Genomic DNA, 15,933 nt, shown 5'->3' with positions numbered 1-15,933 from the left:
TTTGTTGACAACCTTAGTAGTGGTTTAAAAATAAAAATTAAGATAACACTAGACAACATCATCTTGCAGTACGCATTCAGTCTTTAATATGCCTACCTAACCCTACAGTGTCCCTTCCCGCAGAGGCAGAAATAGAGAATGAGGATACAGAAGATAAGGGTAAGGAGAAGTAACAAAACTGTTGCCATCACTTGTAGATATAGATGCGAGATGCCTGGTTTGCACACATCTAAACATCTCACTAACTATGAAAGGCATTGGGAACTTCATTATCAAAAGAAGACTAAGTGGAACTGTGGACACAAATCACGACCACTGCCTTGGGTCTGAGTAAGACTCATCATCTTTGGGAGGGAAGACTGTCCTGACACAGGTATGGCATCCATCCTCAACAACTAGAAAGTGGCAAGCAGTGAAACAAGCTGTATCTGCAAGGAAAACAGCGTCACCAACTCAAACATATGATGGGATGCTGCCTTTGATCCTTTCTGTAATGGGTTCTGAAAGACCCTATGGGAGACTACACTAGAAAATACAAAGTCCTTTCCTAAAAACAGACCAGTGACTCAAGAGATACACTGGGGGCGGAGGGAAGGGTGGAGGGGAGGCAGCCAGGGAAGATATGAAAGCTCACTCTCTTTTCATTCACATGCATTGCAACAGGTTGTTGGAACAGTGTTCATCCAATGAATAATTCATGACAGTTAACCACCAGGACCATTATGTTCTGTCAGCACCAAATAAATGGGATATAATCAAGACTGGTGTTTGCTGTTGCTCCCAGTTGAGATCCGGTTCTATTTTCTATAAGTACACACAGGAGCAAAGCAATTATTCAGTAAGGTTAAGTTTGAAAATAGACTGATCCATCTTGCTGGAATTAAGTCTCTCAGTAATTCTGAGAACAGTTATACACACATGGTAGAAAAAACTAAAGCAGGCAGCACGACAAAGAAAAAGGTTTTCTGCCCTATTACATACCATTTTATTCATCATACTTCACAAAGCTAAACCTGTACAAGTTTGTACATATCACATTGAAAGAACTGTTCACTACCTTAAAAGATGAACAAAACATCAGAAATAATAAACTTATGGTCCCTTTTGCAATCTTTGTGCAGTCAATAACAATACATCAGCTCAAAGTTTTTCAGAGATATGGAAAAACCTTAACAATGGCAGTAGGGGCCATAGCAGCTGGTCCCCCATGACTGGTACCAAGCGCATGTCCAGAGTAACCTCAAATGCAAAATTCAAATTCCACTATATAGAAATGTGAAATTACAGCCATTAGTAAAGAATTAGATGTTTAAACTGTAAAGATAAATTGGATCAAAACCACACATAAAGACATAGCTAAACATACATGACTGTTTAATTCAAGATCACATTTTTACATAGGAGAAACATTACATTCCAGTCTACAAGTATGGCTTTTTCCATGAACAGGTGGGCGCTTTCAGATTTAAAAACTAAAACTGCTTGTTGTCTAAGAAAACTAGAAAAATTTAGTCACGCTAGGAAGAATTAGTATCAAGAAATGAAAGTGAAATTAAAGTGAAGTTTGTAACATCAAGATAGACACCACTGTGATTTAGTTTTGGAAGACATTTCACCCTTGACTTTATTATTTGTCATAGCAGTGGCAGCACATTTCACCTGTGAACTTTCATCTCAGAATTTTGTAAAATAAGGTGTCATTTTTATTTTGTTTTAATTTAATAGACTGAAATGCACCTGAGCAAAGCAAAATTAAAGTTCAAAGACTGAAGAAAGCATTTACCTGAACTCAGTTTTGGTTTGTAGACATGCACAAAATTAAAAAAAATAAAATAAACAAACAGCTTTTGGCATTTATCTACTGTAAGGTGATTTAATAAAAGACAGCTAATAAAAGTGATCAGCTCACAATTAAACTGTACAAGCCATTAGTTCACATTTAAACAATAAACCTGATTGCAGTTTTGAGCACAAAAACATAACTTAAAATCCTATTTTATTCAAATTTGAAAAACTATATTGATTTTAAGTAGTTTAAATACATTCATTCCCAAAGTTTTACAGTAACTGATTATTTTCAATCACACACACACACCAAGTCATAAATCCCCGAAACATGGATTATAGGAATACTGATAAAACCTTAACAGAGATACAAATGATACATGACATAGTGTCTTACACCTTAATGGTAAGTACTTGACCACCTTGGATTGGGAGATGCATCACTCCTACTGTCAAACTAATACCATCCTCTAGGACCAACTGGTTTAAATTGAATTCACAACTGTTCGCAGTTACCCAAAAAAGATGATTTTTTTTAAATCACACTAAAATATTAATCTTCTAACCAGTATTTCAAAACTTCTGGAAAGACAATATCCCAGTTATAATGGGGACTAAACATACTAAGCAAGGAGAGCCACTGTAGTGAATTTGAGAAAGTAATTTCAGAATCAGTGCCTTTGTGGAGATGTAGTATAAAGCAGTACTTCCCTTGACATAAGTTAAATGGTGCATGTTTACCTGTGCATCTTAGGACATTACTCTACCTGTGGATCTTGGGACTCCTGAAGTTAATCTCATTCCGGCACTTTCTGTGGGGTAGGGCAATTTCCAAATAGAAAGGCACTCTGTTCCAAGTGAAATAACAATTATCAGCAATGCAAATGGACAACATGTAACATGTTGAAAAGAACTGCTGCAGCCTACATGAGGTCTAAAATTAAGTACTTCCCTTAAAGAAAAGGTGGAAAAATATTTTGAACAGCTGTGCTGTAGAGCATGTATTTTCATGCATACAGACACTAGCCACTGTACAAAAGCAGAGATCTTCGAACTATCTCAACTGTGGTTTGGTTTTTTTTTTGTCCCCCAATTCTTTTATTCCACTTGGGCAGAACCAAGCTTCTAAGGTTCAACCGCTCTATCAGGCTGACATGTGGAACAGCCCATGGACCACCACTGAATTGCCTCCTGTAGCCCACAGCAAGCAGGTCTGGAGACTACGTTGCACGAGTGATCCTCTCTAGCAGAACAAGAGCACAGGCACACACTGCTAGTTTGTTCCACTTATTATTTCTCCTTGCATTTTTTTCCCCATCTTCTAAAAAAAAATATTTTGGGAATAAAGCTTTCCTTACGGATAGGAAAACTCATGCTTGTTAGTCTGAATAAGGGATGTGCAAAACAGAAGTAATTTCCCTGAGGCAGAGATCTTCAAGTCATGCCTAGTTTACATTGTCTATTCTTATTTCAAGCTGTTGAAACATTTGGCACAATGAGGCCTTGATCACTGAGTCTCATGGCATTATCACAGTCTACATAACATTTATACAATAAAGTAGAAGTTACAAATACTTCATTATCTCGTCTGTTTTGGTTTCTCACATTTACTCATTAAAATCCTTCTCCTTCTCAAGAGTGGCACTGGGCCTCCAGGGCATGAAGGTAGAGTGACAAACTTCTACTGTATTTAAAAGTTGCAACGAATACTGAGCACCCAAAAGGGCAATTGCAGTAGTTATTGGACACAATACGTGGAGTAACAGTATAAAATTAATAGCTTGTTACATAAACGTCAAAGGTAGGTGATTTAATAATCTCTTCTTGACTTACATTATGAAATGTATCCAGGGAGATGAAAAAAAGTCATGTTGTGAATGCTTCTAGTCTAAAACACGTAAGAAGCAAAGCTTGAAACCAAGCCTCTCCAGCTTTCCCTCTTAAAATACAAATTGCACTTTTTATACAAAGCAATCCAAAGTCTAAATTGTAGTAAAAATTTGAAGCTGCCTTACTATAACAAAGAGTATCTGTGTTGACCATTCGAAGTACAGGCAACTTGTTTTTAGCCATTCTGCACATAGATCCATATACTCTACACCCTTCTGCTTTTAAACGGGCCTGCCATTAAGTGCCATGCCACTGGGTGGGTACCGAACAAAAAGGAAAAAAGAAAAAAAAAAAAAGAGTTTAAGGCCTTTATCTCCAGAAGGAGCTGAAAACTGTGGCACAACCCATGACCAATACTTAATATGCAAGTTAGCACACTCCCACCCAGGGCTCCAAATACCAGTCATTCTTCCTAATGTTTGTCACACAAGACAGTCATACCATCAGCAAGCAACAGTGCCAGTTAAGCATTTTAAGGTCTTCAAAAACTCATAGCAAAGGGCACTTCAGAGAACGATAATTTTAAAGATTTGGTCTTAAAAATAGACACCACACTCACATTCAAGGGACATTCTTCACTTTTAGGCCTTTGTCACAAATCTGAATCTTTATTGTTCTGAAATAAATGCTATAAACATAAGACTCAAAACAAGAACTCCAACTTTCAGTCTCAGAAGAGGTGTGGTTCAATGCCCATATCACGTGTAACAAGAAAATTTCCTTAAAAAAGGAAAAAAGTTACTGTAAAGTCTTTATTAAGAATGAAAATGCAATCCTTTTTCTCATTAGTTTGTGTACAGGCGGGCACCAAAAAAACTTTTGCATTTTCCTTTGAATTCCTGCTATGATGCTTGACGAACCTTTTGCCATTCAACAAATTCATCCAGAAGTACAGGCCCTGCAAATGGACAAAATTGGGAGTTATATTTGCCAATGTCTTTCAAACATCTTCAAGTATGAAGGTTAAAACTATTGATCTAGGTAACGTGTGTCAATCCTATGGTCAAATACTTATTAAGACTCAAAGATTACTACAATCATTTCAATCCGAGGGCGGCAAAAAGTACACAAATAACACTACACAGAACTATGGAAAAAACTCAGGTGCAATGAACTGAGTGGGAAGTATAAAAATAGGGCTATATTGTAAGTCAGTGCAATTAATTCATTCTTCCTAGAGCTTTCAAAATTGCACATAACTAGAACACAGACCAAAGTGGCATGCCTAATGCAATTCAGTCATAATACGATTGACTATCAGCCAGGTATAGAGTTCAGACCCAAATACAGCAGCTAGGCTACTTTAAACTAGAGTTTATTATATATTAGTACAAAATGAGAGTTTGCTGTTTATAATTCTATTTGCAAGTCCATAGTTTTAGGTAGCAAGCAGCTTCAATAGATCCTCAACTCAATATAAGTTGGCTCAAATAGACCATCACACCCCTGACATACTACTACAATTAACATCTGCAGTTTAAAGACAGATGGTTATCAGGACGGTTTTTCTATGCATTGTCAGAGAATAAATGTTTTTACCTCACAGTATTGTTTTGTTACGGAACTGTTTTATGTAAATTGAAAATACTGAAATAACAGTTGAATAAGCAAAATGTTGTGAATACTTACATGCACCGTCTTCATCATAGTTGCTAAGATCTGCATGGACAGTTCTGCTGAACTCTAGTACATTGTACCACTGATCCTTGTTCATAACTCTATATTTTGATTGCTGGGGAAAATAATTTCAGAATATTAAAATGTCATGTGATATCTGGTAACGCTGCATCTCATTTCTCATTTCTTTCATTTTATCTTCAATCAGTTCCTAACAAACAATTTAACTGGTAACAATGGCTACTATTTCCTTGGTTTTCCATTTTTTAAAAGACTACACATGCACATATTTCATAGTTCTGAAACTACATAAAATGGTTTCTTGGAAGATCAGAGCAAAATTGAAATACTGAGAATCAGGAAGTCACTGCTCCTGAGCTTACAAAACTACTAAATTTTCATCTCGCCCTTAAGCAGGGCATACTTAGCTCAGATATATTTCCAGAATGAAAGAATACAAAAATCTTTTCTCCAGGGTACAATACAGTACGATCATAAGGACATCTACTTTGCAACGTTATTACTGATCTGAAGCCAGGAAATAGTCCCAAGTCTAGCATGCTCCACAACCTACACACGTCCATGTTACTGACTAAGTCACTTGCAGCTGAGATGACCAAAATGTTCTGGAAACAGACAGAGGTCAAGATATCTACATACTATATGTATACAAAGCAAACTTGAAATTCAGCACGGATGCAGCTCCAGAGAGGCTACTGGGGCTCTATGATTTAAGATTTACCTTTACAGTCCAACTAAGACAGAATTTTAGTTGCCTTTGATAGGAGAAAGGGGGGGTGGGGCACAAGGACAGAGAAAAGCATCTGTGATGCATAAAAGAATGTCAGTGTTTCATAAGCACATCGAGCAAGGGAAGACGAGCAATATGGACACATTCTTGAGCAAAACAACACAAACCCTGAAATCTGTTCACAGAATAGCCTAACTACTATGCCATTATTCAGAAAGTCAATGAAACTTGTACCTCCAAGTATTGACAAAATACTGAAAACAGTGGCCAAGTTCTTCCAAGCAGAAGAGCTAACATAGATTTTGCAGTATCAATATCAAGACTTCGCTGGTCTTTATCCTAAGGTTGAAAGAAGAAAGCACAGAAACCACTCAAGTACAAGCTGCCTGAATAATTATAATAAGAACTTCTCTAACATTCCAGTAGTCTTACCCTTGCAAAATCAAAGGCATATCTGTAGATATTCTTAAAGGATGAAATGTCATTCAATTGTGACCGCAAGAAGTCAAATTTACTCTGTAATTTTTCTGTACAGTCACACCTTAAAATAAAGAAAAACAAATGACCTTAGAAGTACAAAACGACACATCTGGACAATGAAAAAAATGCCAGCAAACATAAAAAATTAAAATCACCAAAATGCAGTCATAATGATGTACAGGAGTAATATTATGAAAGTGACTTAGAGAACGCTGAACATACTCAACATTTGCAGCTTACCAAAATGATGAATGCCTGGCTTCTGTAAGCAAGCTTTTTAAAATATATCGGCAACATAACACAAAGTCTCTGCTTTACTTCTCCATAGTAGTCTTTTTAAGCCATACTTTGCAATTTATATTCATACGCAACACTCTCTTACGTTCCAATCACTATGAAAGTTTGGGGAAAACAGTATTTAGGGTGCATTAAGGTAGTAAAATCCAGCTGTAAATAAGGGCTTTATACCATATCTCTTTGGAAAAAAAAATCCTGAACACACACTTCAAGACTATGTATTTATGAGTGGCAGGATTGAACAGGCACTCTGCAAAACATACTAGTCTGCTTGTGTTTTATGACTGTTAAATGCAAACTCTGATAAGCCTATGACCTGGATTAGTCAGTAGCTATTCAACCAAAAACTCACAGGCTATACAAGAATGTAAAGGTCTGCTAGTTGACAGGATAACCCTTTGGCAAAAATAACCCTTTGGCAGAAAAGATGTCCATGTATTTTATTTAGCAAAGACTTTTGTTTCCAAATATAAAATGGTTTAGATTCACCAACCATGGCAGAGGAGAATGTAATTTACACATACTAATCCTCCAAGAAAGACTCAAAGAACAGCTGTTATGTTAGGTCACATTTTATTCTCATAAAATAGTAGCTGCCACAAGTCAAAAAAAAAAAAAAAAAAAGAAAAAATGCACCTTGCCCTGCATCCTGCCTGACAGAGGCAATACTTTTAGAAATGCAGATGTACAAAAATACTTCCTTTGCTTATGTGTCCCCCTTCTGGCAGCCTGCCTCTCAGAGAATACATCTGCAGCTTCACCAGCTCCTTATGGACTTGTCACAGCAGCCCAGAGCAAGGGTCCTTCAGGAGTACCACAGCAAGTTCCTGAGATGCTGTACTTTGCCCACAGTTGATACTTCCCGTTCCTCAGGTCTGCTGGCCTGTGTGTGCAGTCTGTCTGTCTGCCTGCCCCTCTCAGAATGGCTGTGACAAGAGAAATGTAGCAATTCCAGGTGATGGAGCCTTTTGTTACTTCTTGTCTCTAGTGGCATCCACCCAAAGCAGCACTGAGTCTTGGCTATGATCAGTGCTAAATAAATAAAACTATTAGCTAATTAGGCTGCATATTCATATGACAAGAACAAATAGATTTTGCAATAAACCATGCATTAAGTTGGAAAGAAATCTTGTGAAAAAAGCTTTGGTAAATTTAACTAAAGATAAAACTACTTTTTGTCTTCAGCCATTTGATTGGTCTATGTAGCCTACTGAAAGGCATCTCATTTTCCATTCATATGTCTTTTTTCTGTGTTCAAACTTTCATTCGCATTAACATTGTCCTCTACATTTGAGGACAATTCTATGTATTTAACACCTAACTAAATGCTTATGCTGTTAGCACAGTAATGACACATATAAACTACTTCAAGTGGGTTTACCACACATTTTGTCAAATATAGTTCAACTGAGATTATTTACCATACCGTGGATAAACACAAGTTTCAGTATGTTTACATTTCTCAAAAATATTTTGTCAAAATTGTTCAAATAATCACAAATTTAAGTACAAGGTAAAACTCTTGTTATTGTTTACTGTACTATTTGCTATATGCATTTTAATGCAGAAGTGATTCTCTTGAAAGAGTTAGCATGAAAATGCATAATTAAAAAGCCTCAAGACTCCTGAGCTATTGTCAACCTACTTAAAACCAAGCAGTGAAACAGATCACACTCAAACAGACTGGCACCACCCTCTGAAGCCTGATAAAGGGGCCTATCTGTTATAGCAATTTCCACACCTGGCCACTGATTTTCTTTACACCAGTGCAGTAAGGAGCTGTCAAACTCCTCTTTCATAAAGAGATACAGTGGCTTGTGTGGCTGCACCATAAACAGGATGACTGAGGTCGCCCATACTTAGAATAATCCTCCTAACAGTATCTTTTTAAAGTCAGAACAACCTTCTAACTAGCACAAGTGAATTAACACCAAACTCCTATACAGAGACTAGAAAAAGATGCTATTTCTTGAACTGCTTTTACTAAAAGATAGCATTACATAAGGTTAGTTCAAAATCAACAAAACTAGACATTGGCTTACTTCATTCTCTTCACATCCCTTTATCATATTTATAGCACAACTTAAATAAGCACCACAAAACAGTCCTGTTTCGATTTCTATTAAAATAGAGAGTTCATTTCAGGCATAGCTAACACAGACAGAGTGATGATTCAATAACTCTTACTCAGATATTCCAGTGTTTCATCTTTCATAATTATTCACACATGCTTGTAAAATATATACAAACATTAAACTAAAAGCATTTAATGTCAGTATATAACATAGTCTGAAGATTTTAATCTACAACACAGTTCCTCTGCCATCATCTAGCCCTCCAGATGGACAAAAGGAAACTACATCCATCTAACCCATCCGCTCTCTTCAAGCATTGAAACAGGATCTCCGAAAATTTAGGCTCCATGTTATAACTGGAGTATACATAGGTACAAGGAAGCAACGGCTTAAGACACCAAAGGGACATCTTTTCCATGCCCTGACAATGCTACAGTTTAATTATATCAATTAATTTACAGATCTGGAGACCACAAATTTTTTAGATTCCAGTACACACTGAACGCTATGCTGGCATAAAAAAAATTATTTACACTATACTTTGTGTTAGCCTCACAAACGTTAACAGAAAGGAAGGCAATAACAAGCAAAAAGCTTGTTGGAAAAGCAGCTGATATTAGGCTATAATTAAAATCAACCCAAACAAATTGTTTATACTAATAATTCTGTAAACAGCCAGAAGTTACAAACCTGAATTTCCTGGCTCTCTCTCTGTCTCTTATGTGGCTTCTCTTGTACTTAAAAATGTGAGATCAAAATCTTATCTCTCCCTCAGCTGGAATCTAATTTGGCTCTCTTCCCTTCACCTGGCCACTCATTTTTAAAAGCTCAACTTTAATGTAAAATTTGACTCAAACTCGTAAGATTTAAAAAAAAAAAAAAAAAAAAAGAAAAAAAGCTTGAGGAAAGTGCTCAGACAATATAGCTGCTTACACCTCATTTCCTTACACACAAATTTTTTTGTATTTACCTGGTTAAACAACGACTTCTGTGGAGTTTAACAAAATCACGAATTGTAATACTTTTTCCTTCACTTTAATTTTGTAGCTATTTTTTTTTTTCTTTGTAGGTCTGTAAAGCCTATGGTTGACAAATACATGAGTATGCCTCTCTTTTAACTCAGATATGTAAAGTTAAATGCTCAACTATAAGTTATTAACCTTTCAATGGCCTTAAAGCAAATGTAGATAAACAGTCACTTCCTGAGGGCTGTAAGTTTCATCCTAAGGAGATGTCTAGAACAGCTGACATACTTATTCCTCTCTGCAGACTATGAAAAGAGCTTCAGGTGATTAATTTCGATTTTTCAGGCACCCAGATTTCATATACACATACATACACACACACATATATACACACAGGGCAGAATTCACCCTACCAACACAATATGCTAGAAACTTCACTTTCGCAGCTTCAGTTGTTTAAGTCTCCTAAGCTGCTTATTTAGTATTCGATCCACCTTAATTTTGACAGTGTATGCTTTATCACATATTTACTTTTCTCCTCCTCTCTAAAGAACAAACTTCATCAGTATATCACAAAACCACACACAAAAAGAACGTCTCTTCAAGATTCAGGCACCCAAATGCTTTAGGTGTTGCCATTCATACAGGTCTACCCAACCAACCCATAATAGCAATTCAGGTGACCAGTCACTAGGCCTTAGGGCAAACTGAATATCACCCTATACTCCATTACATTAACTAGATCTCCAGAGATTGCAGTAAGTTTAAGAAATCCAGTTCTTGCATCTAAACCACACATTTAGGTGTTTTACTACGGAGCTGAATTTCACCCAACTCTGCTCATGCAATTATCTCATGCAACATTTCATGTATTTTGAAATAAGGATTCTGCAATATAAATCAGACTTAGAACACACTCTGGGCTTTTAATGCATTTAATGTCATTTCTTCATGCAAAAAAATTTAAAAAATGCTGTGCAAGAATGTAATAATACTCTATTGCTTTAAGAGAGCAAAGTCCTTCTCCTTCAAAACTTCTGTCAAACCTTTCAAGAGAAACTAGATTCCCCCATCCCAGATGGAATCCCATACTATGATCCTCCCTTTCCAGTAAGCACAAACAGCACAAGTCTACAGATTTATGTTCTCTTTTTAAGCCAATGAATCTTGATTTCCCTTATGCGAGTGTCACTGCTTTATCCAGATAACTGGATAACCTGCTCTTAAAGCACACCCAGGGGAAGCAAAACATACAGGTTAACTGGTTTAGGCTCAGGCAAGTGCTCTGATCACAACTCTTGTTTATGTAAAAATGCACAGCAGTAGCATATTTTCTGTCCTAAGCACATTTAGTCTACATCATGACCAGCTCTGTTCTTAAAAGAACCAGAAGATTTCTAATCACAGCAGATTATTAGAAATGAAGTCTGTAACATTAGCTCTGAAGAGATGCCTGATTTCATGTGTCTTTGTGCTTACATACTGATAGACTGGCTAACTCTTGAGAGCCTCCATTTGGGCATAAAAATCAAGTACTTCAGAGAAGTGACCAAATTATACCCATTCACTGCATCTAAAAATTTATATACCCAAACTGATTTTCAGGGCCACGCACCCAGAATTTAATGTCTGTTGTTCAGAATTTCACGCAATTTAGTAATTCCAACTCTTACTAAATTTAAGAACTTCTGATAGTCACAATACAATCAAGGCATCTATCAAAAGCTTGATCCCAAGTTAAATAAGATTTGCACAGGAGAGTCAGGCCAGATTCACTTACTCCATAGTCTCGAATAACCAGAGGGTATCTGCCCGATACAACTTCCCAAACCAATTCACAACTGAATGTCAACTCCAAGGGTCAAATCAGCTCCTCTTCCCCTCCATGCTGTAGCTGCAACAGCAGCCCCCTGACACTTTTAAGTCATTCAGTGTCACAAAAAGTCACCCTTAAAACATTCATGTACCATAAGTAGTTTCATGAAGAACAAATAAAAAATGACAACTGAACTAAGCCTCACAAAAAGCTGATTAGTTTCATGAAAGAAACAACCTCTTCAGGCAGAACATTCTCTCATCAAAAATCCTTACAAATAAGAGGAGTGAGAAGTTTACTTATAAACTGTTATTGACCTAAGCATTAAGCATGACTTCTGACCTGCATCTAATAACTAACACTAATAACCAAATTATTATCAATGCAGTCCTCATCTATAAAGCCCAGAAGTCTGCAAAAATTTGCTAGAATATATGCTTATGTTTACCTCCAGATCTACTTATCTGTGTCTGCTAACTAGAATGATATTGCAACATACTTTTTGTAAGAAAATAAGCCACCAAAATCTGACTTATTAGGGTTAGACAAAATTTTATACTTTGAGAAAACTCATCAGATTCATAATGTGGAGTAACAGTAGCTGCTTCCAGTTGGTGACCAAGACCAGACTCAAAAGCAAGAGTTTCTGTGTCTTAGTGCCAACGCACAAGAAACCAAGTGCAAGAATAATTGAGCTACTGATACAAAACATAAAATTAGAACATGCTATTAGGTATGTAAAAACACTCTTACTGTAATGAGGTCATTCCTTTTAACCATTCTTCCTTGGTAAAAAATCCCATACTTTCAGCCTCTAGTTTCCAGGCTAAAACTAACATAAGAATCTAGGGGGAAAAACACAAGGGGAGAAAAAGGAGTCAGTATATATGAAAAGACTGATTTCTAGATGCCCAAGAACACCACTAAGCATTCAAACATTCTACCAATTGTTGTACATGCTCGTACTTTATATTTGTTACCATTTAATAATTCATCTATGTGCGATCTTTCTCCTAATTTCAATTGCTGAAAACAAAGCATTATAATAATAAAAAACCCAAAAAAACTTCACACAACAGCCATGCGTAACTGACGCAGTCAGCTGAAATACCTCAGAACAGCTCCTAAAAGCAGGAAGATAAACAACTCTTTGCTCACTGAAGTTAAGAGTACTACACAGAACTTAATCCTATCTGATACTCCCTTTTAAAGTGTTATTAGTACTGCGCAAGAAACCTACATTTTCAGGCTGAACACCAATGTCTTCACAGAACTTTTCCATTCCTTCAGGCCCCACAACTTCATCAGGACCTTCAAAACCAAAAAGAAACGAGACTGAAATCTAAGTAACATAACAAGCGCATAACATGTGCTCACAAGGGTTACACACAACAAGAATCAGACTATATTTCATACAAGTTATCTTTAGAAACACTGAATTACATTATTAAGTAGCTTTTCTGTTAGAGCCATTCTATCAACTCCAATGTGGAGACATGCATATTACATATGAAGTAACACTATGAACTAAAAGCAAAACTAAACCAGAACTTTCATGTCGTGCACTGCCTCCCCACAACAGCAGACAAGCTATTTTAGTTTGCGTATATGAGTTCCCCTAAGACTCCACCGCGCTTCACCTTGACATAGCTCAACTCCAATAACTGTGGCGGTCAGTTGTTTGTAAGACAAACTTCAGTAGCACTACTCTGTGCTGAAGTTACTCTAGAATAAGGTTCTTCAAAGAGTTATTCTATCAACAATAAAAAAAAAATTTATTCCATCTGAGCTACTGTTAAAGATATTACTCTTTCAATGGTGTTAACGTTACGGGTTTGCACTAACACAGAAGAGGATGAATCTTCAAATCATGTAAGATTAGTTTTATGATGCTAAGTAATATGAGTGATAACAATAAATCAGAAAAATGCTAAGCATGCTAGCCATGTACAAACCAGAAAAAGGTTTGACTGCAATGAAAATAACTTTGTTAGGACCACAACAGTTAGTGTTACGCTGTCACTTTTCCATTTTAATATGAAGAAAGCCTCTAAAAAGTAGCAAAATAGCGTATTTAAAGAGCACATGCAGACATACACTTTGTTTCTCTGAATCCCTCTCTAGTTTCAGTTATTTCTGCTAAGCTTGTTCCAAAAATGATTCCTACTGGGCAACCGAACGTTATTAGAAGGCCTGCTGACATGCTATTTTGACGTGTCTTGGATCATTATGTTAACATTGTTTTAGTGAATATGAACCCATGTAAAGGGTGTATCTTCCAAAACAACATGCCATTTTACGATTTTTTTGGCAAATTTTGTTATCTATACATAGACAGAATAGTCCTTCCACTCTCCTCCCTTTATGATACCTGTCTACCTGTCTCCATTTCATCTGTATCCGCTGCTGTTACTGTAAGCGGAATTCTTAAGTGTTTGGATAACATACTTTGAATAATTACTCACTGAGATAAGAACATAGTCAATAAAAACTATTGAGAACAGCTACTTTTACAGGAAAATAAAATGCAACTGGCATTTAAGATCATGAACCCCTGCCTCTTGAAAAACGTTGCAAAGAACATTTTGCCTCAGTAAGCAAAGCAAAACACTGACATCTGGTTTTGAGAAGCTCTTACATAGACTGCGTTAAAAAAATTGCAAGTTTAAGTTATGAAGAGAAACACATACAAGGGTTTACTGGTAATGAGAAGTATAAACTTTAATTAGGTTTCTGGCCCTGAAATCATATGTACAACTCTTATATATAAATATTTGTGCATGTGTGTCTGTTTGTGTATAATTTCCTCTTTTAATTGAAACATTTAATACCCTACAGTGTATAAGTTCAACATAATTCTACTTTATGCTAGAAATGTGGCACATTTTGATTACTGGTTAACTAACCAAGTATAAACTCCTACATTCAGTTCTTTACTCAACAACAAAAACAAAATTTCTGTGCCTTAAAAAAGTTAAAAGGTACACCTATCAGAAGAAAATTAACTGAGAATTATTATTTTCCTCAGAAAAGACTCTGTACTCCAATAAAGTATACCTCAAACCCAAATTAGAAAGCAGATTACTAGAATCAGGAGTAGCTCAGTACTGTGGAAAGACTGCAAGTACAATATCAGTTCTGATAAACATATTCAAACCAACTGCTGGCAGATAAATCATCAGCTCATTTCATACTGAGAACAAGACATTAATGAGTTTAAATCACCAAGAATGGACTTCAAGTAGTGACTAGACAAGAAATCAATAACAGTTTACAGATCTTGAATTTCTAACCATGTAATTGGTAAATAAATGGTAGTAATGGACTAATAAATTCTGCAAACTACACTGCATATTCACTGAAAGCAACTATTACTTGCATGGCAATTCTGATTTGAAAGATGCTACTTCTAACAATTGCATGAAACATTTGTTATTTAGAATATCAAAAACGTTAGGACAGATTCTCAGACAGGAAAAACAGTATAAGCATTTATTATTTTTTTTTAAGATAGAAATCCAAGAGGCTTAAATCATGAACTATTTAATTAACCATCCAGTTTGATTATAAACAAGATCTAGTTAGATACATAAATTTCTATCTAAACTATCTCTCAGTGTCCTGACTTCTACTCTTCCTTTTCAAATTGAGAAGTAGAATCATTCAGTATATCCTGGTTCAACACTGTACTGTCCAACATCAGTTATTTTATTTCAAAGAACGCCATGGTTAGTTATAAAGCATAGAGTGAAGAAGAAGAATTCAAAAAGAACAAATACTGAAAGACGATAGTAAAAGCTACACTAATTCAAGTGCATGTTATAAGGAAGGGAACATGGACATATTTTTTATGTCTACGTCAGCATAAAAAAAGTAAAATACAAATAATATTTGATGTACTTGTTTGTTTTAAACAGAACCATGTAGCCGTAAAAATCAAGCCATTGCATATTACCTGCATATTCATAAAACCAAGCCAGGCACTTTTTGCTTGAAAAATGTTCCTCTCCACTGATTACTTTACCGGAGGCTTGTGACCTGCAATAGCTTATGAAAACACAAGGATAAGTGTTATTTTAATAAAAGAAATTTAAAATAATTTAAGTTCCAGATTGTTTATTATTATTTCAAACTATTTAAACTGTTTCATGAAGTCAATATACACCAACAATGCAGCTGAATTTGTTAAAGGGCAACTGTTTGTCATCTTATTTCAACACTTGTTGGAACATAAAATTACCTTGAAATGCAACCCTC

The 15,933-nt window shown here is 36.0% G+C and overlaps 1 protein-coding gene across 1 annotated transcript; it reads right to left on the bottom strand.

Moving 5' to 3' along the window:
- Nucleotides 1–4,260: 4,260 nt before the first annotated feature.
- Nucleotides 4,261–15,723, bottom strand: DCUN1D5 (DCN1, defective in cullin neddylation 1, domain containing 5; the record flags this gene model as incomplete). The annotated part of the gene is made up of 7 exons (XM_010085304.1): nt 4,261–4,573; nt 5,305–5,407; nt 6,278–6,382; nt 6,476–6,584; nt 12,430–12,521; nt 12,917–12,987; nt 15,632–15,723. Coding segments are annotated over 7 exons (628 nt in total), but the record flags the coding sequence as incomplete, so codon positions are not given.
- Nucleotides 15,724–15,933: the final 210 nt, after the last annotated feature.

Source organism: Pterocles gutturalis, unplaced genomic scaffold (genome assembly GCF_000699245.1).
Source record: "Pterocles gutturalis isolate BGI_N339 unplaced genomic scaffold, ASM69924v1 scaffold48025, whole genome shotgun sequence".
Taxonomy (NCBI): domain Eukaryota; kingdom Metazoa; phylum Chordata; class Aves; order Pterocliformes; family Pteroclidae; genus Pterocles; species Pterocles gutturalis.
The sequence above is the reverse complement of the archived record's forward strand: the minus strand, read 5'-3'. Positions and strand labels throughout refer to the sequence as shown.